At 37.6% G+C, this 26,368-nt stretch overlaps 1 protein-coding gene across 1 annotated transcript in view; it reads right to left on the bottom strand.

The window, feature by feature from the left end:
* Positions 1 to 26,368, bottom strand: part of LOC131065042 (cryptochrome-1) — a 123,213-nt gene that overhangs the window by 53,640 nt on the left and 43,205 nt on the right. Inside the window, exon 2 of the mRNA XM_057999411.2 lies at positions 9,604 to 9,828. Within this exon, the coding sequence (XP_057855394.2) occupies positions 9,604 to 9,828 (225 nt within the window). The remainder of the gene's footprint in view (positions 1 to 9,603; positions 9,829 to 26,368) is intronic.

The raw sequence follows: 26,368 nt of genomic DNA, 5'->3' as shown, positions 1-26,368 counted from the left end.
AAGAAGAGGCACTAGGATTGGCAAAAAGACCCACAGAAGTGACTTTCACAATGAGTATGGTGATATGGTTACCTTGCTTAGCCGGGTCATGGGATTTCCGCACCCCAACCTATTTGAGGAGTGGATGTTCTACTTTACCGAGCAAGTCTTCAGTGGAAAAGCTAAGTTTGACTAGCTCAAATCATCAGCAATAACATTCATACACAATTGGTTGAGCTCAAAGAGAAAAGATACTTCGCCACGACCTCCTACCTGGTCTATATGTTTGCTCGGCATCAGTCACTACCAGGGTTGATCAAAAGAGGTGAGATTGGGAATGGGCCAAAACAGGAGAAAGTATATGAGTGCTACCCTCAACTACACTACTATGACATAGCTCAAAGAGAAAAGAATAACATTGCATATGCGATTGGTCAGTATGAACGTGTGAATGATGCTTTTACAATGCGCATGGTTAGATCAATGCAAGGAGGGTTACACATAATATTATCAAAGCAGGCTACCACCCTGATCCAGAAATACGGTGCATTGTTCATCCAGTTCCACAGATTCACCTACATCAGAATATCGAGCTTTGAGGGAACACCGTATCGACTTCCCTGTTACCCATCAGATAGATTAGTCCTCATGGAGGTAGCAAGGCAGGCACACCCAACAGGCAGCATACTCAGGGACAAAAAACAGTCAAGATTCACCTTCCCTATGATCTTGGGTAGCCTTGATGTGCACTTCAAGAATTTGGTGCAGGTCGAGGAATCATTCGACGAACTGACGTCATAATGCTTACAGGAGCACTTCCCTAGAAAATGCTTTGATCATGCTGGATTGGGAAAGAAGGCCTACGGCAAGCATTATAGGGCCAAGACATCAATTGAGGACTACTGGAGCAAGTGTTTGCATGACTTTGAAGTCTGTCAGCGGGAATATTCAAGGTTGTGTGTTAAACAAATGCTACTTTATGAGTACCGTCATGTCCCAAATCAGGTAATAGACTATGGGAATTGCTTGCAATTCCAAGAATTTGAGGCAGTCAAGGACCTCCCGCCAGCCATCGATTGGGCTCAGGACCCAATCACGGATTTTGAAGCTGTCATGGACGGCCCAAGAAGATACACAGATAACTCGTTGTCCCAACAAATACAGAGGCTAACCCATGAGGGAACAAAATTTACATATAATATGATGGTTAGTCTCGATTCCTAGTCTTCAGAGGACGAAGGGCATCAAGGGCGCCAAAAGAGGAGGTTGAGAAACCTGAAAAAAAAAAGAGAAAGAAGGCAAGAGCCAATAGGGGGACTCGGACATCAAAAAGGACAACAAGAGAAAAGATGTCGATCAGGAGACCAGAGGTTACTTCCTCATCCAAGGACCCGAGTTCAGAGGATGATGTAGTTGAACTTGATCACCTACCAACTCCACCTTCACATGATGATCTCATTGCATCAGAGGCAAATGATCCACAAATACAAAGTCAGCAAGGAATGGAGGGAAGGATCATTGGTTTGGATGGACCTGAAAAATTAGGTCGAAGGGGAGATTGCACCAGATCAAGGAGCTGACAAACAGGAGCCCACGCAAGGGAGCAGACATGAGTTGCAGCAGGAGGAAGGCGGCAACAAGGATGGCACCACGGTTGAGGGAGAAAGGGAAGAAGATAGAACCCAAGAACCCTGCAGAACTGAAGAGCAGCCACTACTAGACGATACCCATCAGTTGCTCAGTGAGGTGGGAGAAAACTCAACCGTGAGTAAAGGACTGGATACTGCACCTATTCCTCCTTCTATGTCCGATCAATTGCAGATAGGCAGTGAATCGGCTAGGTCATCCAAAGAGCGGAGTGGGGATTCAGTAGTCACATCTGGACAGACCATCCCTCAAGACTGGTTAATAGCTCGGGCACAACGGAAGGCGACTGTCAAGTCACCAATTAACCTAAAGGATATCTTCTCTCAGATAGGAGAAATAAAAGCTAAAGGAAAGAAAAAGCCAAAGACTTATTCCAGGATTACCAAGGATGAGAAAAGCAATCGTATGATTCATATTGCTACCCTGCCTGCAGAGAAACCGACAGATCAGGTTGCATTGGCTGACTATAGCATCACATCCATCCCAATTGGGCGAGCAACCAAAGAGCAAGAGAGGGAAGAATTCAAAGATTCTGTACAGAATATGCTCAGACAACTAGATGAAATAACTACTGAAAGGGATATGTACCAAGCTTGTGCTAAGCAAATTGAGGGGTACATAGATCACTTGTTAAGACCACTACAGCATACCGCTGAGTCCCACATTCCTCCATTCACGTTAGCACAAAAAACTACAACTAAATTTGAAGGAGTTCGTGATATTGCCAAGACAGTGTTGTGACGTTTTCACACATCGCCCCATTGCAAATGGGGACCCAGGTTTTTTTTTGCTTTTTAGGGTTTGTTCTTTAGGTTTTTTAGGGTTTTGTTAGCTAGCCTTTGCATTTTGAACGTTGCCAGGGGATCACATGGATAAGCAAGTCCGGCTTGAGTAAGGTCCTGATCCTGAAATTTGGCTAAGTCTGGAATGTCCTGATCCTGAATTTGACTAAGTCTGGAAACTGAAAAAACCTCCAAAAACTAGATTTTGCAATATAACTCCTGGAGGTCTGAAACCACTCTCAAACATCCTGAAAGTATATATGGAATATAACTTAAAGTATAAGAACTTATACTTAAATGTTATATTCCATAAAAATTATCCTGATAGAGAGTGCGAAAAGTCAAATTTCGCTCGTGTCCTTCTCCAAGGGTCCAGAGCGAAAAGCGCTCCTGTCCCTCTCCAAGGGACCAAGGCGAATCGCTCGTGTCCCTCACCAAGGGTCCAGAGCGAAAATGCTTAGTTGAGCCATTCCTGACCTTGTTTGGACGAATCGAGACATCAAAGGCATGGTGAAGGACGAAATGAGCATGATAGAGCATCCAGACTTGATCAAAAACAACGAAATGATGAAGTTTTTGCCTAGAGGGTCAAATTCGCTCTTGTCCCTCACTGAAGGACCAAAGCGAAATTCTTCATAAGGTACGATCTGGGCAAAGATCAAGCAAGTTTTATGTTTGAAGGCAAGAAAGGAGGCGAGTTGAACCCGTTGAAGATAAATTGAAGATTACCAAATGCCATCAAAGGACCAAAATGCCTAGTTCGCTCCTGTCCCTCAGGAAGGGACCAGAGCGATTTTTGTTGTAGATGATTTTCTTGCCCATTTTGAGTGGATCCCAAGGCATGGATGAATGGAATGGAACATTGCGAATCCGTTGAATATAAACTTTGAAGATGATAAAGTGAAGTGAAGCCCACAAGAGCAAGATCGCTCCTGTCCCTCTCCAAGGGACCAGGGCGATATAATGGTTATATTGTCGTTCCTCCAAATTCAAGGCACTCCAAGACGAAGAACAAGGTGGTGAAGACATTTTAAGACATCTCCATCAAGCGCAAAGCATCAAAAGTTGCTAACATTGAAGGATTTACATCAAGACCCCTAGTTCGCTCCTGTCCCTCAGGCATGGACCAGAGCGATATTTCCATAATGGCTTAGATTTCGAAAATTTGTCAAGTGTCAAGCAACCAAGGGGATCAAGGGGACTTCATTTTACGCGTTGATAGCAATTACAAGTTGAAGAAGGCAAAGACAAGCTCAAAACGTTGAAGTTCGCTCCTGTCCCTCAGGAAGGGACCAGAGCGATATACACCATATTTGCCAATTCATGCATAAATCACGTTAAGTCAAGGTTTTGCAAAGTGGTAAAAGGTCTAAGGTGTCTTTTGAAGACGATATACAACAGTTTTGAACGTCAAAATGCTATCAATTGAGCTAAGGAACTTATATCGCTCCTGTTCTTTGGACAAGGACCAAAGCGATTTTTACAAAAACACTCATGCTCCTTCAAAATCAAGACAATGCAAGGGTGGGCAAGATCGAGGACGCCATTTGAAAGATAATGAACGAGGAACAAAGGTTGAAAGGTGGCAAATTCTAGCTAGAACACATGGATCGCTCCTGTCCCTCTCCAAGGGACCAGGGCGATATCACATCTTAAAGACATTCCTTCGCACAAACAAGTCAATCAAACTTGAAGGACCCAACAAAAATGTCGATTTGAACGTGGAGATGAAGACTTTGGACGTCGAAATTGCAAGAATCAAGACAAAGTGATGGATCGCTCCTGTCCCTCAGTCAGGGACCAGGGCGATGAGGTATGTATTTCCCATCTTCAAAATTTTTGGCGCTAAATAAACATTTTTAATTTATTTTAAATGCTAAGTTCGAAGGGTTTTGAAAATTCAATTAAATGGCATTTAAATTTAGCGCTTGGTATTAATTGATTATTTTTGCCTTGTAAGAAAATCGAATTTATTAATTAAAAATGAAGGCATTTAATAATTAATTATTAATTCATTAAAAAATTAAATTGAGCGCTTGGTATTTATTTGTTTTATGGAGGTCGGCCCTTGTTATTCATTTAAAAATCGTTTAAATTGCCTTATTTTTACAAAAGTCGGCCTAGAAGGGATGGGTGGTATGAGCGCTTATAAAAGGAGGTGTTTATTTCATTTTTAAATCATTGTTCAAGCATCCTCCTTCATATGCAATTTGGAGTATACAAAGGAGGTGCGAACCTTAATTTCCATTTGAGCAAACTTGTCAAAGGCTTGAAGATCACGTCAAAAACTTGAAGGGTGGCGAAATTGCTATTTTGAAGGGAGATCACATTGAAGACCATCTTATTTCAAATTTTGCCTAGGCAAATTCCTCATTTTGCATTTTAGAGTTAAGCTCTTAAGTGAGGTATGGCAAGATCTCTTGTTTTAATTTCGAATTTTGATCATCATTGCCTTAATTTTGAATTTTGAAAATTTGTTTTCCCTTAGCTCAATCGTTTTTTAGGAAATAATAACTCAAGGATTTATTATGAAGTTTCCTAAAAATTAATTTAATCTATGCTATTCATTGCAAAATCATGGTACTAATTTTGAAATGTTGTGTAGGCATCAAATGGAGATCTCTTCAAGGAAAATCAAGCCGGATCAAGGATGGTCTTCGCCGGGACGATCAAGCCAGGACAGGGGCGACCTCTTTCAATCCAACGTTCCCAGGCGAGGTACATCATCATCTTGCAAATCAAGGACAAAAGGAGTTAGAACAAGAGTTAATTAAAGATAGCCTCTCAACGACATCAAATTGAATATCTACCAAGTTACAAGTGTCAAATGAGGTGGCATCCTATTCATCACTCCTCCAGTCAGTGTGGTCCACCTCAGCATGTCCAGATTCAATGTACCTAACTCATGGAAGGTGGCACAAACTCCGATGTACCTACCCCGGCTATCCATTGGTCGATTTTTCTAGAAGGGACATGTGTCCAAGCAATACAATTTTATCATTGGTCAAGCATTAAATGTTATGTAATGGTTGTAACAAACCCTAATTAGGGTTTTCATTGTAAAATCTTGGCCATTGATCTTGAATTGATCTAAGCCATCAAATTGTATTGTGGGCACTATATAAGCCCAGGCATTTCATTTGTAAAGGATAATTAGCAATAGCTAGAGAGTTAGAAGATAGAGAGTAGTTAGAAATTGATAGAATAGTAGTTAGAGTAGAATAGGAGGACAAGGCAAGAAATTGTTGCCATTGATTGTAAACAAACTCCATTTTCATTGAAGTAATGGTGAAGCGTGTCGTTTCTTGCAATTTGCATGGTTTCTTGTTGAGTCTTCAATCCTAGATGGTAGATGATTAGATGAATGGAGGAAATGTGATTGATTAATGGTGGAATTCGTATATCCATACTACTAGCAGTTTGTTGATTGCAGACTTGCCTTGTGTAGTCAACTGGAATAGTTCAGCTTAAGCTCAATTTCAATTTGTTGCCTCTTCATTGATATGCATCAACTTGGATGGTATCTATGCCTGCAGTGATGATTTGAACATCATAAAGCTCCCTTAGAAGATCGCACTAGTCTTGTGTAGATGTTCCATTGATGTCAAAACAAGATCTAGTTAGAGTTTCATCAAAAATCAAGTCATTGCTCCTACATTCTTAGTATTAGGATTAGATCCTCTCTTCGCCCTTATCCTTTTTTCATTTTTTTTCAAATCTAAGTCAGTAAGAGCCTGTGTCCAGCAAAGCAGATCGGAAGTTCAATCATCACATGTAAGTCCCCTTGTGATCCCAGCAAATCACATCATACCACTGGAGCTTGTCCACACGTAGAGACCCTACATCAAAGAACCTTGGAGTCTACCTAACTGATCCTTTACGCGAATCTTCAGCAGTTAGAGACTATTTTCTCAAGAGAGGATAAGATGCCTATTGGTATTTTATTCTGTGTATGATGGTGTACAAAATACACGTCAATAGACAGTCAGGGAATGGATTTGGGGCATTAAGAAAAAGGGAGAGCAAATCATCAAAGATGCGCAAGAAATGGCTTTCCATAGGGAATCCACTCGTGTCAAAGTGTTTGAGCTGAAGAAAGAATGTTTCAATGCTCGAGGCAATTGTCGAGGCATTGCCCCTCTTGAAGGCTCTATTTTGGACCCACACTCAGATCCCCACACTGCATGCTATCCTAGATCCTTATGACATCAATACTTTCAAGGAGTGGTATTGGATTCTCAGCATGAAGAATGACATGAGCAACATCAACAAAGTGCAAGATGAGTGCGAGGAAGCTTTGTCAAGTATGGAGGATGTTGGTGAAAAGATCCTCAAATCGATGGTCCCTAGCTAGAAGAGTAGCATGAAAGATAATGGGATACGACCGCGGTGGGAGGATAGGCTGAAAACCGATAAAATCACCTACTCCATGGAAGACCTGGAATTCGCTAGTGGGCTACAAGCAGACATATTGCGTTTTGAAGCTCATAAATCATATTGGAGAGAAGAGCTAAAGAATATTGATAACCACCAAGAGGATATTCGGTACGAAATGCTTAATCCTCCTATGCCTCCAGGAACGGAACTATTTGAGTTGTGCTTAAGATTCAAGAACTACGTTCGGGTAGAACGCGCAACAAATCGAGATATCTGGAAGGACTACTTACAAGAAGTTGAATTTCTGGAGAAAAAGTCTGCCTCGAGGAAAGAAAAAGTGTTTTCTTGAAAAGTATTTTGTTTCTTTTAAATTCTAAGTGCACTTTTTCAGGATAAAGTTTCTTTCCAACTACCAAAGTCATTGCAGATTTTGAGCTCCGTGCAAGTGCACTTTTTGGAGCAACTTTATGTTGGGTAGTTGGTAGTTATTAGTTAGTTGATGAATTTATAGGATGAATTTGGGCCACTTGTAGGATTAGATCTTGGCCATTCATCCATTTTTGAAAGTCTATATAAGGGATAGTTTCTCCCTCATTTTGTAAGAAGTTTAAGATTGTTGCTGAGACTCTGGCGAACTTTATGAAGAATTAATGAATATTAAAGCTGTCTGGTTTCTTTGTGAGTGCATGGTCTCCTTGATCTTTTATTTTTCCTGTTATGTAGTTTAATTTCTGATTGTATTTTAGGATTATATCTCATAGAAACCTTAGTGTTCACACCATTAAGGAGTGACTGATTGTCATTTCCTCTTGAATGGTTAATCTGAGCCAGTTTTATACTCTTATTCGGTTATTAAACATTACATGAATGAATATCTGATTCTGTGTTTATGTTTAATAGCATGAAAATCCAACTCCCATTGAAGATTGCACTAAATTTTATGAAATTGTGGTTCATTAGCTAATAATGTTTAATCTGGTTTGGTTAAGGTTTCTGTCTATTTTTCTGAACATACTGTCTTAGGTAGATTAATTAGATTTTCTTTCTCTTTCCCTTTCCCTTTTTCTTTTTTTAATCAAGTGGAAGTTGAAACAGCATCGAAACCATAGAATCCTAGGGAACCCGTACGAACTGAACCGACTCTACCTAACCATAAATCCCCTTTGTGTATTCAGCAAAGCACATGATACCGTTGAGTTATCCCGCAGTCAAGACCTGACAGCCAAAACATTGAGGCCATGCCCAAATGATCAATCCAAACAGCATTAGGGATCTCCTTATTTCAAAAGGAAGATAGGATACTCAACTAGTAAATTCTATTATGTGTTGGCCGATAGAGAGTTGTGGCGACACGACTTTAGACACGTCAACAATTTCATAATATATGAATTCTAGAAAGAGTTAAATCATGTGCAGAAGCTAATAATAGTTGAAGTTTGCACACTTTTATAATTTATCAACTTTTAAAAATAACTGAATAAATTTTATTATTTGCAGAGCCTAATAATAGCTGAAGGGGACCCTTTTATGTTCTTAAATGCATAATTAGATTTCCTTGAGCAACTTTGACTGACTTAAACATTGAAGAGACAATTTGACACCTCGGTCGCTTGACAATGTGTGAAGATTCTCTAATGAAGTCAAATTTCAATCAAGCGCCTTATCCATTAAGCAATACCGACAATAAATGTTGTATTTCATTAATTCTAACCACAGTATAATTTATGAACTATATCTGATGTCACAACCTCATTTTGAAATGTCTCTAGGGACCTGATTTCATGAAAATAGACTCCGTGTTTAAAGTTATCCTCTAATTCTCCTGACTGACCCCACATACACCTAAGCAAAACACTATGGTGCAAATATGGAATCAGACAGTTACGAACATGGTGAGGAGCATGTCGAAGGAAATTCAAATAAATATTTGGAAAAAGAAATGACTACTGTTGTCTATCTGCTCCATATAAACCCTTAAAGAAAATCAAGGCATTACACTCAAATAGGCTTTTTGAAGCAGAAAACAAGGTAAATCATTTCAAAATTTTGGGTTTGAATTCTTATGTTTTTGTTCACAGGAACAGAGAAGAATGATCCTGGGTGTAAGAAAATGATATATGCTAGTTATAAATATCATTCTAAGGCATAGAGGTTGAGTGGTGTCTCTACCAAAAGAACTTCAAGCTTGTTTGAAACACATAGTTAAGCTCTTACATGTCAAAATATTTGTTTTGACATGTGAAGAGTACAAATTGAATACCTTTGTGGAGAGCTAGGTAGCATCTTCTAACCCTTATTCAAGTCCATTTATTTTTTTTCACTTACACAAAGAAGTTCAGAAATTGCTGTAAGTGTAGAATGAACACAAAGGGAGTTCTATGTGCTGGGTGAGGCTACATGTCATTCTTATTTAGACGAAGAAAAAGATGCTCCAAGAACATCACAGTTGAAAAATGGTAAGTAAATTTGCAAAAAAAAAAATTTGGTAAAAATAAATGTAGTGTCAGTTAAGAGAAGATGATAATTTATTGAGTTGAATATACGTCAGAAAAAAAGTTATTAAGGAAATTTACAATTTGATTAAAATTTCACTACTATTATAGATGGATTTTTATGTTTTAATGAATGAATCCAGTGAGAAATACCAATGGAAGATTAATTTTTTGTGGATACTAAAGATTTAAACTTAGGATCTGATACTATTCCTTGCATAACCTGTGCTAAACAGTTTTCAAGCCTGAGCAAAGACAGTATTTAAAGAAAGGCGGTACCTAGCCAACAAATGCAAGTTCTAATCATGATAAGAGAATATACTTGCCTTCTGGCGGCACCAGCCGCTTTGGAGGAAGAAGCGGTGCCTCAGGTTCAAATGGCATGTTTAAGCATTTTTTCCAGTATGCATCAAAAGTGGTGAAAGCCTGTCCATTGTCATCATATACTTCCCAAGGTTCATATAAAAGATCTGCATTGAAACTTTGCACCATAAATCCTCGATCTAAAAGTTGCTGCTTAAGATTGTGATCTCGAACAAGAGATACAGGATCTGCATGAAAACAGTAGATTTTAATTAAGCCAAGTGGACCTGTTATATATCTTAGAATGCAAATAAAGGTTTGCAAACAATTTGCCACTCTATACCTGCAACCTATAGTTTATATACAATAAAAGTCAGAGTCTAGTGCTACCCTTAGAACAAATCAAAGGAAAGTAAATGTCAATTGAGTGTAAGTAAGACAAAGTTAAAATCACTTTAAAAGCACAAGCAAAGAAATAAGATCAATACTTGTAAAAACTTGATTAGAGTAAACAATAATGAATCTGTGAAAAGAATTATTCACAAGCTTTAGATATTTTGAATCCAAAAAGAATGGAGGATATTCGTAGTTACAAAATTAAAGTCTGAATTTCTGGACCAGCAGAGTAAAATATGTACCATATAGCTTAAGATGAATAAAAAAATGCTGATTTTTTAAATTGTCAAGATCCAATTGATAGTTGTAGTGCCTAGAAACTTTGTTGCAAGCTGCAGCCTACAACAGCAAATCTTAAAACTCACCTTGAAGTTAAACTGGAACTCTGCCTTTATTGGGCATAGCTGAAACTTCCAAAATGTGCCCATGAGAGATTCATTCTTCATCCAACAGGTGGCAGTCTACTTAAATATATTGTGCCTTGCATTTTTGTAAATAAAGTGCAGAAGACCCCTGCTGACATGTCACCCCAGGGGATTTTGGTAGGGTTCTTGCTTTAACACACTAAGAAAGCTTCCCCACCATTGGTCACCATCCAATTGAATGGTGCAGAAGAAAACGATGCACTTAAAAGCCCTCTTCACAGCCCATATGGATGATATTGTAGGATCTCTCGTACTAAAGTAAAGACAAAAAAGAAGAGACATGCAACACACAAATGTGAAATCAAGAGACCTAGAGATTTAACAGCCTCTCAAACTTGTGCCTAGCATTGATCTCTCCCTATGACAGTATGATCCAACAGCCAAAGCACTTTGAGGGAGATTCTGACAATATAAGGCAGACTCGACAAGAACTTGCTGAGTTAAATCTCCGACTAGTAATCACCTTAAAAACTCTAAAAGCAAAATCGCTGAGCTTTAACCTCTTTTTTGGAATAAAATGTTTAGAATCAATAGATCACATTAAATTTTTACTGATTTAAACTAATTTATATTAATTTAAACGAATTTTAAGCTGATTTTTAGTGATTTATGTTAAATGTAGGTTAATTCTTTTGCATTTAATTATTCAAATGTTGTGTTTTCACTTTGTATGTGTAGGTTAAATACATCATACAATGGCAGATAGAGAAGCATTGAGGTCAAGTTCAAGGCTAGGCTCCGCCGAGTTGATGCATCCGCCAATTATAGGCACTCAATGCAAAAATCAAATCCAAAATGAATAGTTTTGGCTCCACAATCATCCTTTTATAATCTTCTCGTTAAGATCTCTCCAAAATTAGAATTTTGAAACTTGAAACTCCCTCTCTTTTGAATTTTGAATCTTTAGAGGGAAATTTACTAAAAGTGACTTCAATTTATTATTTTAGAAAGTTTCTTTAAGTCGCTTATTTAAATATTCATTATATAAGCTTAATAGAATAAATTAATAATATTAAATAATTAATATTAATTCCCTTAATTATTGGCCTACGGGAGTTAGATAGGCTAATATTTTGCCTAAAGCTATTAGATCATGGGGTACATTACATGAATGCCCACCTGGCATTAACAGAAAAAAAAATTACTAAGGGAGAAGACAAGGGCAACCATAGTATCATCCATAGCTAGTCATCATGGTCCTCAAGTGCAACCAGAATCAAATGAAGATACAGCATGTCAAGGCATAGTGGTCTCTCTTTGTGGTCCACGAATCTGAAGCACATCGACCTCCATTTCAACTACTTCAAGTAGAGTGCCAGCGCCTACGCCTACACACACGCCACATAGCTTTTTTGTTCTCGGAAACACACTTGGAGCACAACCATCATTGGAAGCTACACGATGGAACGAGGAGGTGCATTAACAAGCAATTTCCCCTCAGTTTTCAACTTTCCAAATTTCCAAAACAAAAAAATAAATAGATACATACTAGTTTGAATATTTAAAGGAACTTTAAAATATCCTTCCAGTCCCCTCTCTCAACATGTTTTTGTCACATGGATGTTGAAAAATGTCCTCTATTAGCTGAAATAAGACCAAAAAATATCAAAAAATGAATTGAAATTCTAAAAATCATGTGGATTTTGTTATAACCAAGGGAAACCAAGGACGAATCCCCATATTTTGGGGCATCCCCATTTCCAAAATTTTTTGAGGATGTGGCAATGCCTAGGGGATGTCCTTGAGCCATCCCGAAACCACAAAAAATAGGTGACATGCCAAAATATTAAAGGGGATGGCATGTCATCCCCATTAAAAAGTATCATTTAAAAAAAAACCAAAACTTTAAAAAAATAATTTTATATTGTTTGTTGGTGGGCTCCTTACACCCAACTCGCACTAAATCAGGAAAAACATCCGTGTTTCTCTTCTAGCTTCATTTTTGTTTGTCCAAATATATTGCAACCAAAAAGGAGGAAAAAACAATTAAGCAGGATTTGAAAGAGTGACTAGAAGAAAAGTTGAATCTAGGACATAATTGACAGTTAGACAACAAAATAGTGAGAGAGGTAATTCATTTTATCACTTTATTTTTTATTTTCAAATTTTTTTGAAGTCTAAAGTAAGAGGTATCTATTTTTTTTTTTTTCAGTTTTCAATTTAAACTTGCATTACATCTCAAAAAACATGAGCAGCAAAAGCAATGAGAATAGTGACAATGAAGTGGAATAAAATGAAATAAATATAAGAGTAAAAGCCTCATCAAAGTGTGGAAGTATTGGGGGTGGAGGAGAACAAAAATTAAATCCATTTGAGTACCCTTCCCTTTTCTTTAAACCTTATGCAAATTGCCCTTTTAACTTCGAAAAAAAAATTCTCCAACTTATGACAGCCATAGATGCCAAAATGAAAAATTCAAGGGTGAGTAGGGTGTAGTTGTGTCAATTTTGCAAAGAAGATTTTAGAGGGAGCTACACAAGGGTATGGCCTCATTTCTTGGGTGTTACAAGCTGTGGAATTAAGCTTTGTCCAAACATAAAGGAGGATGAGAAGGTGGAGGCTCATAAATCACATATGGAGGCTGAAACAAGGTCTAAAGGTGTGATGATGCTAGTAGATTCTTATATAATCATCTATGCCTACGCAATCCATTGTTGTTAGTGATAGTAGTGATATTGCCACAGGAGGAACGAGGAAGATTAGTGATAGTGAAAAATTAGGGACAGTTGCAAGTATGTTCAATGTGCAAACACAAGATGTGACAGAGTCTTCCATTGCCAAACTTATTTAAGCCCATGACATACCATTTCATGTGATCTAATCCTCTAACTTCAAACAAATGATCAAAGATGTAAACTCTATTGGTCTCTCATTTGTCCCCCTTGGAGATCATTAACTATACTTTACCCTCCTATATGAAGAATATTCCAAGGTTAGTTTGCTAATGAGGATATGAGGCAAAGTTGAATTGGAAGAGGTTGTTCTATTGTAATGGAAGGGTGGACCAAAATTAGAAATTGGCCACTCATCAATATCATAGTCACATGCACAGCCCGCTTTTGTTTTCTTAGAGTTGTTAATTGTTTAGGGAAACATAAGGATGCAAACTTCCAATTTAACATTTTGAAAGAGGCCATAGAGGAGGTTGGGGCCTCAAATGTTGTACAAGTAGTCACCGATTCAACATGTGTGTGCAAATTTGCTAGTATGATGGTGGAGGGTGCTTGCAAGCACATCTTTTAGACCCCATGTTGTGTTCATGCATTGAAAGATAAAGAAAAGGATGAAGCAAGTGGTGACAAAAACTAGAGATATTTAAATGTTCATTTGTAACCACCAACTCACTTGGTCTCTTCAAAACTTTTTCAAAGAAGGAGTTCCTCAAACTTGTGGAGACAAGATATGCTAGTTACTTCATTTTGTTTGAGATGATGCTTGAGGTGCATGAACCTCTACAAATGATGATGAACTTAAAGTGGAGTAGATAGTCTAATTCAAGCTTTACTAAAAGAAAAGCCATCAAACAAAGAATCCTTGATGACGATTGCTTGTACACCGTGAGACAAGACTTGCTGATTTTATTAAATATTAAATATAAAATTGTATTAGTTTATTGTTAAATTTGTGATTTTGATATTTTGATTTTATCGTTTAATGTTTCAACTTTCAAAGTTTCTAACTTGTCGATTTATTTTTTTTTAAATTTTGTATGCATTTTGCAAATATGTTTACTCCTTCAACTCACATGTTGTAGATGCCATTAGATATGCTAATACAAACTCTCCTAGACCTAGAGAGATATATGAGTCATTTAACAACATGCTTAGAAAGATAAAGCAAACAATTTTGGCCAATGATCTTAGTTTTGGATTATATGAGCAAAATATTAAGCCCAATATGATGTAGAAGTGGAACACCATGAACACCCCACTTCATATAGAAGCCCTTGCTCTAGATTCTAAATGGTATGTGCCAAAGGTTGGAAGGTTGCCTCCTTGTGATGACAAAAAGGTGAAATAAAGGTCAATGAAGGCCTTTCTGAAGATGTATTCAATTGAGAGTCTACAATACTTTACTCACAATGTCTTGCCTTCACAAATCTTCATGTTCCAACATTCATTAAACTAGAGGCAAACATAGATAGAGCCACATTAGCTCAATTTGACCCTACTGGATGGTGGACATGACACGGGAAGGATACACCAAAGTTGAGGATGGTTTCCATTCACCTCCTTTCACAAGTTGTCTTTTCCTATGTTACAAAGAGGAATTGGTCTATATATAGCTTTATCTACTCCCTCAAGAGGAATAGGCTTGCCTCTAGATAAGCAGAGAAGCTAGTGGTCGTGCATAGTGCTCTTTGACTTCAAGATTTCCAGACTCTAGCTTTACGATGGAATGTTGATCTTGAAGACATCACCTAGGTTGATGAGGAAGCCCAAGAGAGATTTCTTGGGATTTGATTGGATGAGGTAGACCCTCATAGTGGTATTGACTCAAAGGAAGGAGTTAATATTTAATGCATACTTTCCTTGATTTTGTGTTTTTATATTATAGTTGAAAGTGAAACTTCCAGCCTTGGGGCATTTTGTTATAGCTTGTATACTATTTTTTAATATCACAGGCATATTAACAATAGATTATGAAAGCAATTGAGATTTGACATTTGTTAATTTGTTCGACTCTCAAGTGAACTCTCAATTCAACACAAATGTTATGTATTAAGGATCTATAATGTATATGATGAATACTTTATTCGATGTTATTGTATGAATATTTGAAATTTTCTCTATATATTTTAAATTTTCCCTATTTTTATATAGTTGTCCACTTTAACATCCCCTACCATTCCCAAAAGTAGCCTGAAAAAAGTTGTCCCCAAAACTCCTCCCCCTAACCCTTGCTGTCCTCGTCCCGATAAAATGGGATAACATAGGTTATATCTTGTGGCCAAGAAAGTTTGTAAAAGAAACTTGCAAGTCCGAGCAAAAAAACAAATCCCAACAAAAGCTCACAAAGTACTCAAACTAACTTGGATTGCAAGTCTAAGTTGCCTCAACTCAATGAGAAAAAAAACTCATGAGTCACAACAAGTCAACCAAATAGAGAAGTTTTCCTACTATGATCCAACCCAATAGAATCAAATGATGCCTGCAATTCAAGGATTTCCCTCAATCAGCAAACTAGTTATAAGTACAATCTTATCACCTCTTCCAGAAATCTGCAATTTGATCTAATATTTTTAAATAATCCAAGAGCTTTAAGTGTTTTTCCAAATCAGTCTATGAGAACAAATAATCAGCCTTCCACGTCCAAATACACAAACATCTACAAGTAATGCAAGTGGACATGTACCTCTAAATCAGTCTTCGAGCACAAATTCAGAAATAGAGGATATCTAGATAATGATGAGTAAGTTAGGTACTAATTTTATTCAGTTACAAAGGCAAGTACCTCAAAATCAGAATTTGTGTGATTTTGAGAATAGAAATTATATCTTTCAAAGGCCAAATAAACAATGGAACACAAGAACTAACAACGTGAATGTGCCTAGCCCACTTGAGAATACTAATGGTGCTAGTCTGGCAGTGACTTTGGCTGATTTAGCATTGCCCACATGGTGTAGATTTCATGACAAATACACATTCAGAAGCTGATAGCCTTGATTTTGAATTAGCCTCTTATGGATTTCAGAAAAAAATTGGAACGCTGGAAATTGTGCCTGCAAATGACAATAAAATGAACAAGACTCTTGATAGCAATGAGACAGCCATGGCATTAGAAACTAATACCTTTCTATTCAAAAATGACAATAAAACAAAAGGTAATCTAGATAAAGTACAAGTGTACCAGCAATTTTCAAATAGAACAATTACATGCTAAGGAATAAAGCTAAAGGGCCTTTCACTAATTCTACTCCACCAAATAATCTCCAAGTTCCACTAGATGAAAAGAAAAGTAATAAGCATGTCCCACCTAAGGGTATGGCATCATTTTATCATCTTAAACAGAGTATGCCACCTCCACATGACAAATTGGTAGACACGTATAAGTCCAGTTATTATATAATTGACGATCTCAAGAAAACCCAAGCGAATATCTCCATGTTTGAATTGGTTCATATTACAAATCAAAAAGAAGTGTTGTTACAAGCTTTGTCTAAACCTAGAGAAAAGAAAAGAAACCAATGAACCATGGGGACACATCCCCACCCACCAAAACCCCACGTTTCCAGGATAGGGACATCTCCACGACACAAGGATGGGGACAGGACATTTCCCTACAATCCCTCCACCGTTGTCGGTATGCCGGAGACTTGTTGGAGATGCCAGGGGCATCTAGGCATCTACGAGACATCCTAGGGACGCCCAGGAGTCCCTTGGTCGTCCCAAGGACACTTAGGAGTCTTCTATAGCCCCCACTCGAAACTCAGTCCCTAAGCAAAAAATCGTGAAAATTTTGTGAAAATGAAATCCTTCTCTTCAAGTCAGTCTCATTCTCTAAATCAGAATATATACGTGAAATATAACATTTAAGTATAAGACTTTGAGTTATATTTCATGTATATATTAGCAAGATGTTTGAGAGTGGTTTCAAATCTCTAGGAGTTATAATGCGGATTTTTGGTTTTAGAAGATTTATAAATTTTCAGACTTAGTCAAATTTCAGTAATCAGAAAGCTCCTATCAGCATTCTCTCGCTCTCTCTATCTCACTCTCCTTATCTCCCTTGAACTCTAGACCTATCTCTCTCCCTATCACTCTTCCTCTATCCCCTCTTTTCTCTCTCCCCCAGATCTAGACCTATCTCTCTACATCTCTCTCTCAGCCCCTGAGACCTGAAAGGTGCTACCCTCAACCTTGTTTGGTGTTGCCCCCAAACCCCCATGAAACTATAAATCTAAGCAAGTAATAGGCCAATGATGAATCATGATCATAAAAATCTACATAATACATATCCCTTGGTTGCAAATTTCTGCATGTTCATAGTCAAAACCATAATTAAGACCCCTACAAGGGGTACTACCCCTTGACCCCAAACCTCCACCCACCATTCTTATTGTTTATGCAACAATTTCCACATTTTTATGTTTTTAAATTTTTAATTATTAGTTTAAAACTTTAAACTTCACTTAGTATGCAAAAGTTTCCTTTGAAATTCTTAATAGTTAATACTTATTCTTGGTTTTATGTTTTGATGTTTATTAGTGTAAACTTTACAGTGTGACGAAGTTTCATTTACAGTTCTTATACTTATTCCTCACACATCCTTTTATAACTAATTTTTCAAGTACACTGTGTATTTGTGCCACTGCCTCCGTGCCCCCCTCCCCCCGCCACCGTCCCCAAACTTAGGCCCTTGGTTCCCCCATCCGTGAAACCCGTCCCTGCATCCCCCCATCAAGAAACTCCGTGGAACACTGAAAGAAACAAACAAAGCAGTTGATGCACACACAGCTATCTACAAAGAGAAAGTATACTTCCCTCATTTTCTCTTGACTATCCAGATTCCAGATTTTGTAATGTTTCAGCCAAGATATTTAGTGATTAATTTCAAATCCAAAACAAATTCCACATATATTTGCTAAATGCTAAAATTTCTTCACACCACTGTAAAAAGAATTTGGCAATTCAATCTATTCAACTGGAGACTTCGCCAAACTAGAGCAACTGATTAATAATATGTATTACACAGCAAAAAGCACCATACCTTGGTGGAAAATAATAGTAAACAACAGCCACACAACTGAACATAAATTCTATAACTAACCCTTGCAAAATGCACACAACATTGGCAATTTTTGCCACTAGATAAATAGATTTTCCACCCAAATTTGAGATAATATTTACCAGGTTTGAATTACAGCAGCAATGATGACCCTGCAGAGCAAGCTCAGAAAAACCAACAGCTACAGAAAATAAAAATAAAAAACCCACACCGAACGCTGCAAACAGGATGCTTCCAAAGCCCTGGATTCAGCAATTTTGACACCAACGAGCAATTAACTTCCCACAAATCTAAAAGAGATGTTTGGGAAACTCCTTACAAACAGAAAAGTACTGTTGTACAGCACTTACAACAGTAAACACATAGCAACAAAAATTTGGAAATCATTCCACACAACAAACTCCTAAAAGCTGCAAACTTTTCTAATCAGCTCCAATACAACCTCTGGATGAGATTGCTCTCCAAAATCAAAGTGGCTACTTCCTAACTCTTGAAATTAATGGGTTTTTGTCCACTAATCTCCTCACCTGAAGATTTTTGTCCTCAGATGCAAGATTAAACCACAAAGTCCAATCGACTAAGACTCCATAAGAAATTTGTTGAAAAGACCAAAAGATTTGATCTGAAAAAACTTCCTGATTTAATAAAAGTGGGGGAACAGATCCCAACATCCCACTCATGGAAAATAAATAGAATGTTATTATTTCCATCAATTTTCCTCCAAACAAGCTCATTCAAAAATAGCTCTGTCATGAATAAAGATACCAAATGATTTTGGATGTTACATAATTCCACTTCCATGAATTTCCCTGCCCCTCCTTGGGAAAATACACAAAAATAATGATAATTTATTAATTACTTGGCTTTTTTAAATCAAAAATGAGAAATAATAATTAATTTTAATTAAAAAAATTCTCCAGCAATTTTCTCCTTAAAACCATGAGAAATATAGGAAAGAACATTTTCTCCACAAAATTAATTTAATTATAAATGGGGCATGACAGATTTTTAATAAAAATTTGCATAATTGCTTAGTGGATTAAAGTGCTTCCAGCAATGGTATGACATTCTCCATCTGTCAAAAAATTGGCCTAACTCCAGCCAAGTCAAATTGAAAAGTAGTACAGCTGAATAAGTCTCAGGTAAATGTATTCGGAGAGCTAAACCAAATACATATTAAATTAACTTTTGACCCATGAATTCAACAGTTTATTGGCATTCAAGTAATAAATATCTTGGGTTCCTATGAGATGTCACTTAGTCAAGATTGGTCAAGAACGCTAAAGTTCTAAATGGTTACTTGACTATTGATTTCTCTCACATGTGGCTTCCACAAAGAGGTGTGGCAAATCAAATCAGAAGTGACAAAGACCCATGAATGAAACACTTCATTACCGAGTATAACAGGACAAATGAAATCTTATATACTACACTGGAACTAAAGGCCTATGTCGTTGAATTGAAGAGAAAATTCAACGAAATTATGCTCACTCAATTTGTTTACCAGCATTTGCTAGAAATATTGCAATGGAAAAACTCCCTACTGGTAAACAGAACTATACAGGCAAACAAATTTTGAGACCCCTACAGATACGTCCAGTTTTAAATACAAAACTTTGTTACTCAACGCAGGAAACAAATTATGCTAATCATGGATGCTGCATAGGATAGACTAGCATTGTCTTTAGTACTGATAACAAGATGTCCATAAACAAGAACCTGACCAAATGAATGTAGCAAGTTCAATTCCATAAACTGTGACAGTGCATACGAGGTCAAAAGTCCTTAAGAGTCGGATAATAAATTATGTTAATCCCAATAGCAGATGTGGTCTAGTGTTGATAGCAAAGGAGAGGTCTAAGAACAGCCAATTCAACACAAACACAAAAGAGGCCCATGGAATTAGGCTAAAATACACAACAGCCTATAAAACATGTGATGACCAGAAAAACATAGATGCAGTCAAAGCAACCGTCAATGCCACAGAATTAGCATATTGTGAATGTATTGTGTCAAGCATTCAAACACTAAATTTAGAGCCAAAAAGTCAGGACAACAAAGGCAACATAGGTGTGAGCTGTTATTACCATGGGAACATAGAAACACTCAGCAAGCACAAACAAATTGAGTGAAACAAGTCTAATGTGTGTGTCAATGTACATTTATCTAGTAAGCACAAACAAACGAGCTGTTCCCATCATGAATATGAATGAGCCTGTATGCCTAATAAGATCCTCCCATCACACCAAGGCTCAGATTGAAACATGGTTTCGGAGTTACCATATTTTGACACTCATATGGCCAATGGGCCATGTCAAAAAGCTGAAATACATAATAGACAGGAGTTAATAAACAAATCTAATCAGGATAGGAAGATTTCGGGACAGTTCGCTTTGCCCCACTTGTGTAGGATACACTTAGAATCATGCTTAGAACACACTTGCCCTAAATTCCATTAAGTGCTAGAAACAATTAAAAGGAGGAAAACCATTCCAAGGGCTGGTTTTTTGTTGAAAAGACTAAACTAACCCAGGTTGAACTTAATGACTCTATGGATACTTATACAAGTGATTCTGAGATGGAATTATCCTAAGATTTACCCATCAAAAGAATTGATACATGTTCATGGAAAGACCTAGAGGTAAACATGATAAATGCTCGCATCTGTAGACCTGTTAGTGCTGATTTAGTTGTGTTAAATTCAAAAATAAGCAACAAAAAATAAGTGATCCAATTTAGATTCTTAAGTTTGACAGTTCCACATCCAAACAAAGATTAGGTGTAAGAATTGAAGTAACAGATCCAAGAGGGAATTGTTTTCTTGCAGCATTTAGGCTTCAATTTGCTTGCATAAACAACACAGCTAAGTATGAAGCTTTAATAAATGGAATACGATAAATCTGAAAATAAACAACATTCAGAAAGGTGTGATCTCATTGGAGAGGTCGTTTGACATGGATAATCAGGAGAACAAGGAGACATCACATTTTTCTAAAGGTGAACAGCATGATCCTCACAATTTCAGGACAACAGTAGTACCAAAAAATATTTTTGTGAGAAAGGCTTGTCAAGAGGCAGAGAGGCCCTCCAAGAATGCGATGATGTTAGTGCTTGGAGCTACAAGGATGTAGAACTTTTTGATACCTCTATCATGACACATACCATTCCTTTGAAGCCAAGTGTCAAACCTTTCCACCAGAGACAAAGATTGGTAAATACATTGCTTGAGCCATAAATTTTCAAAGAGGTAGAGAAATTACTATCAGTATCAACTCAGATCATTTTTCCTATTAGGCACTCCACTTGGGTTGCTAATCTGTAAAATCCCTAATAAATTTTGACCCCAGATTTCACTGTTTATTCCCAATAATTTGAGTACTATCTCTGTTGACCTCCAGTCAAATTGATGGTTAATTTCTTAGAATGGTGTAATACTTGCTGCAGGTTTGAATAATGCAGTTTACAATGGTTTTTAGATTGCATACAGCTTTGCAATAAGATAATTGCAATAATACTGGTGCAATAATACTGGTGGAAAAATAAATTCCAACTGACATTTCATAGAGAGGGTCTGATACAAATTTATTACTGGAAATTACTGAGATAGTTTACAAATTTCTTACCTCTTTATTGTCATTAATAATTCACATTACAGTTCAGAAATCTGTAGCAGACTTTGGTGGACTGTATACTGCAGTTTCCTCCATGCCAGGATAGCAACTAGAATGCCTCACACCCTTGGTCTCAGATTCACAACACTGTTGCATTCTCACGCCCAGTCATGAGAACAAACTTAGCCTTCCAAACCAAGAATTAATATGCAAAGAGTGGCATCTGGAATAAGCAGACTAACACACCTAGAGAAATCCCACTAAGTCGTCCAAACCGTTCAGCTCGTTCTCATGCCAAACCAGCAGCATCTAACTTTTGACCCAGCATACACGTGCAATCTTACGCTGCTATTGGAGGTAGAATGAATCAGATAGTTTCATCTACACTCAGCTCTGACTCACATTACCAATCACCCAGCTAATAATAAGTCCGCAACCAACAATAACCTTCCAATGGCATATAGGAAAATGCCAATATTTTCAAAATAAACCTTCTGAGATAATTTCCCAGCAGTTAAGAGTGTTCTTCAATGCATGGCACCCACTATTCCAATGTCTCACTCAGCTCCTTCAGCACCCAGCCAAGAAAATCCAAAAATGGCATCCCAATAAACATTGCCTATAGCTTTCCAAGAGAATCAATGTGAAATTTTTATTTTGAAAGACTTCACAAGCTTTTAAAAACTTCAACCTTTTTAACCCTGTGAGAAATCTGAATGATATCTCCAACGACTAGCTAAGGTAAATAGTTTCAATATCAAAACCAGCATCCCTTAGGGTTTCTATCCTAGGGTTTGGCTCCTCGAAAAGCTCTCCAAAATCCAATTAGAAGAAATAAGCCAAGCATACTGAAAACGAGCTCCAAAACATTCATTTATCCAACCAGTAGAACCTTCTCAAAAACCTTTTCAATTTCCCACTTCAAATAATTCATTTAAGTTCTAAAAATAAAGTGACTTTTCTATTCCCCTTTTTAATATTTCACTTAAGTCACTTTATAGCAATAATAAATTAATTAAATAACATTACCCTTAAAATGTACTTTATCGAATAATGTTAAATAATTAGTTTAAATTATGCCCTCACTGCCAACTTTAGCCTACGGGAATAAGATAGGATAAATGGTCTCCAGGGCTACTCCTCAGAAGGAAACATTACAATCATCCCTTTCCAAAATTGCTTGACCTTAAGCAATTGCAGATTAGGATGTTGAAGAATCTGGTCACCCTCCCAAGTGACATCCTCAATGGGCAAATCTTTCCATCTATTGCTGCCCTAATGCCTTCTTGAGGCATGATACATGGAACACATTATGATTCCTACTATTCTCCAGCAGCTCAATTTCCTAAGCTACTTCCCCCAATCTCTAAACAATCTTGTAAGGGCCATAAAAGCGAAGTTTCAACTTCTTTGCACCACTTTTCTTCACAAAAGATTGCTTGTAGGGCTGAAGGTGCAAGAAAACCAAGTCTCCTACCTCCAAACTTCACTCAACTCTATGTCGATCTGCATATAGTTTTTGCTAATTCTAGGCACTTTGTGAAAATGAAACCAAAGATACTAAGAGGGGAGGGGGGGTGAATCAATATCTTAAGTACTTTTAATCAAATTTAAAGCATAAGAAAGCTAAACACAATAAATGACAAAGACACAAAGTTTTATCTCATGGAAAACCCATATGGGTAAAAAACCACGGTACAGAAATATATTATCATAACTGAAACTGGGCACCAACCCTTTTATAGAAGCGAGCCACAACTCACATTATGAGCACCAACTCAATACAAAGGCAACAACCTTAAATAGGCACCAACTCAAAAACACTAAATATGATTTCAAGGACTTAATTGAAAATGTACGCACTATGTTTTACTCAAACATAAGTAAACTCTTTTAACACATTACATTGTCATATTATTAAATATTTGGATTCAGCACACTTTGTCTGTAATGAATGTCCTCTGTGTACTCAAACAAGAAAATATCTCGGGAGATTTACAACAACTCAGACTATATACAGAACCCCATCTCAACCTTCAAATTCAAACAGCATATACACAGACCTCGGGCATCTTCGTACCAAAAAAAAAATTTATTTTCAGCACAACATATCTATTCTCATCGATTGATATGTATTCCCAACAAAACAATATATCCCAAAATCGAAAAAGAACTTCTATGCCAAAAACATATGCAAGACCCCTTTTGCCGTTATTTGTTCTAAAACGCCAGTCATGAAAAAAATCCCCACTTGTCTTTTTCAAGCTCACATACAAACAGTCTGCTCACTCAGCAAAGAAAATCGATCATATATTTTTTTTAAAAAAATATTCGGATCACTTTTTAAACACAATACCAATCCTCCAATTCGCACAAAAAGAATAAGTCGCTACACTTTGCCGACACTTCACTGAAGGCGATAAGTCGATTTTTTTTTTTAAATGCCATATCTCAATTAGCCAAACACACCTGCTATGCGCAATATGTAAGCCGCTCAAAAAAATATATCAACTTGTATTTTAAAAAAAAAAACTTTTCTTCACCAAAAGAAAGTTTCGTAGAAAATTTTTCCAAGTAGAGGAATGCCACACTTCACCAAAAACTGACGCACTCCAACCAAAAGACGTTACTTTTTCTGAATAAACAAAACTACCAAATACACATCATCATATCTCATCAGCCACGCAGATCAAGAGGTAAGAAGGAAATCGTAACTCCCACTCACAGAGAACCTCTAAGGCTGAAAGAAACGGCTCAAATATAGGTAGAATAAATCACCATTGTCAGAGAATAATAGAGGACGGCTCTGTAAAAGAAACTTATACACCTTGCAAATCCCTCTATCAAAACAATGAATTCCACCATACATTTGGCACAAACAGAAGTAGAGAGAAATAGCGATCAAACTGAGCACAACTGGCTTCCAATAAATATACGCTCAATCCACATGTCACAAACTGGACTAAGAGAATCAATCATCTGAGCATACAAAAACATTTTGTACAAAGACATAAGCAGAATGATTGAAACACTAACATCAATGACAAAACTCAGCAATCTCCCCCTGTCGTTGATGGCAATCAAAACTGAACCAAACATGAAACATGAAGCTTCCCCTGTCGTATTACTCCCCCTTTGACATCAATGACAAAAACAAATTTGTATACCTAAAAGTGGGGCATAAAATAGAACAATAGACACTCCCCCTGAGTTCAATTTTTAAGTGACTGATGGAGTGAAATCACTCCAAATTTGTTTCTAAGAAATTCAAATGTCTCTTTTGGCAATAGCTTGGTGAATACATCAACAACCTGTTGTTTAGAAGTCACATATTCCAACTTAACAACCTGATTAGTAATTGTTGTCATTTTATGACACCCTTTGTCCATCAGTGAGAACCGATCAGAGATATGTTCCATGGACCAACGCGGCCCCAATTGATCAAGGAGAGAAGAATCATGAAGTGTGAAGTGTTGCCTTGTCCGAAGGAAGTTCCTCCCTTGGCCTTTTCTTCTTCCCCGGAACTCCGAAACCCCGAGGTTCCGAAGTTCCTAGCCTTCCTTTCCTTCGCCTCTTCTCTTAGGCATCTCCTTTGCCCGGAACTCCGAAACCCCAAGGTTCCGAAGTTCCCCTTCTCTCTTTAGCCCTTTCCCTTTTCGGAACTCCAGAACCCCAAGGTCCCGAAGTTCCTTTGTACAGTTCCCCGGAACCCCGAGGTTCCGAAGTTCCCTTCCCTTCCCTTTCTTGGAACCCCGAGGTTCCAAGGTTCCCTCCTCCCCCTTCTCCCTTCTTCTCCCCAGAACTCCGGAACCCCAAGGTTTCGAAGTTCCTTCCCCTTTTGCCCTCTCTCTCTAGTTCCTCCGGAACTCCGAAACCCCAAGGTTCCGAAGGCTTTTTTCTTCTCTTCTCTCTCTATCCCGGAACTCCGAAACCCTGAGGTTCCAAAGTTCTTCCCTTGTCTTCCTCACTTCAAGAGTCCGAGCTTCTGAAGTCTCCGAGCTTCCTTCCGACTAGCGACACTTCCAGATGGCGTGATCGACACTCAAAGCTTTAAATGCTTCGATAGCTTGGTGACTTGTACACTTTCTTTTGTGGAGCCACAAGGGTGCATTAAATGTTTTTGGTAGGATTTCCATCAAGGAAGGTACGGGGCCATGCTTGGTGACTTATGTCATGACTAACTTTGGAAGGTTAATCAATCCACCTTCCTTAGAATTGCCTTTTGAGGTATGGCTAGGTTGCTTCCATGTACAAGCCAAGTGCATGCACTTCCCTGCACTTCCAGACTGACATGCAGGGGTCATGATCACCATTGTAACCCATTTCTCTATATAAAGGTTGTTTAACCTCATTGTAAAGGGTTCTCTCCCTGCTGCCTTGAGCTTTCTTATGCTCTTCTCTTCTCTTGAAGACTTGTAATCCTTTGCATTTTTGCAACTGTAAGATTGGCTTTTGACTTCGAATTAATTGAAGATCACCATTCTTGCCTTCTTTCAACTTATGCATGTTGTGTATGTGTTCTTACCTCCATTATAAGTGTATGTTTGTGATTTTCTTTCACATGTATGTTGTGTTAGCTTGTTTTCTGAGTGTGACTTGTGGGAATCCTTCTCCCCTCTTGACACTTA

The sequence above is a fragment of the Cryptomeria japonica genome, chromosome 11, assembly GCF_030272615.1.
Source record: "Cryptomeria japonica chromosome 11, Sugi_1.0, whole genome shotgun sequence".
Lineage (NCBI taxonomy): Eukaryota > Viridiplantae > Streptophyta > Pinopsida > Cupressales > Cupressaceae > Cryptomeria > Cryptomeria japonica.
The sequence above is the reverse complement of the archived record's forward strand: the minus strand, read 5'-3'. Positions and strand labels throughout refer to the sequence as shown.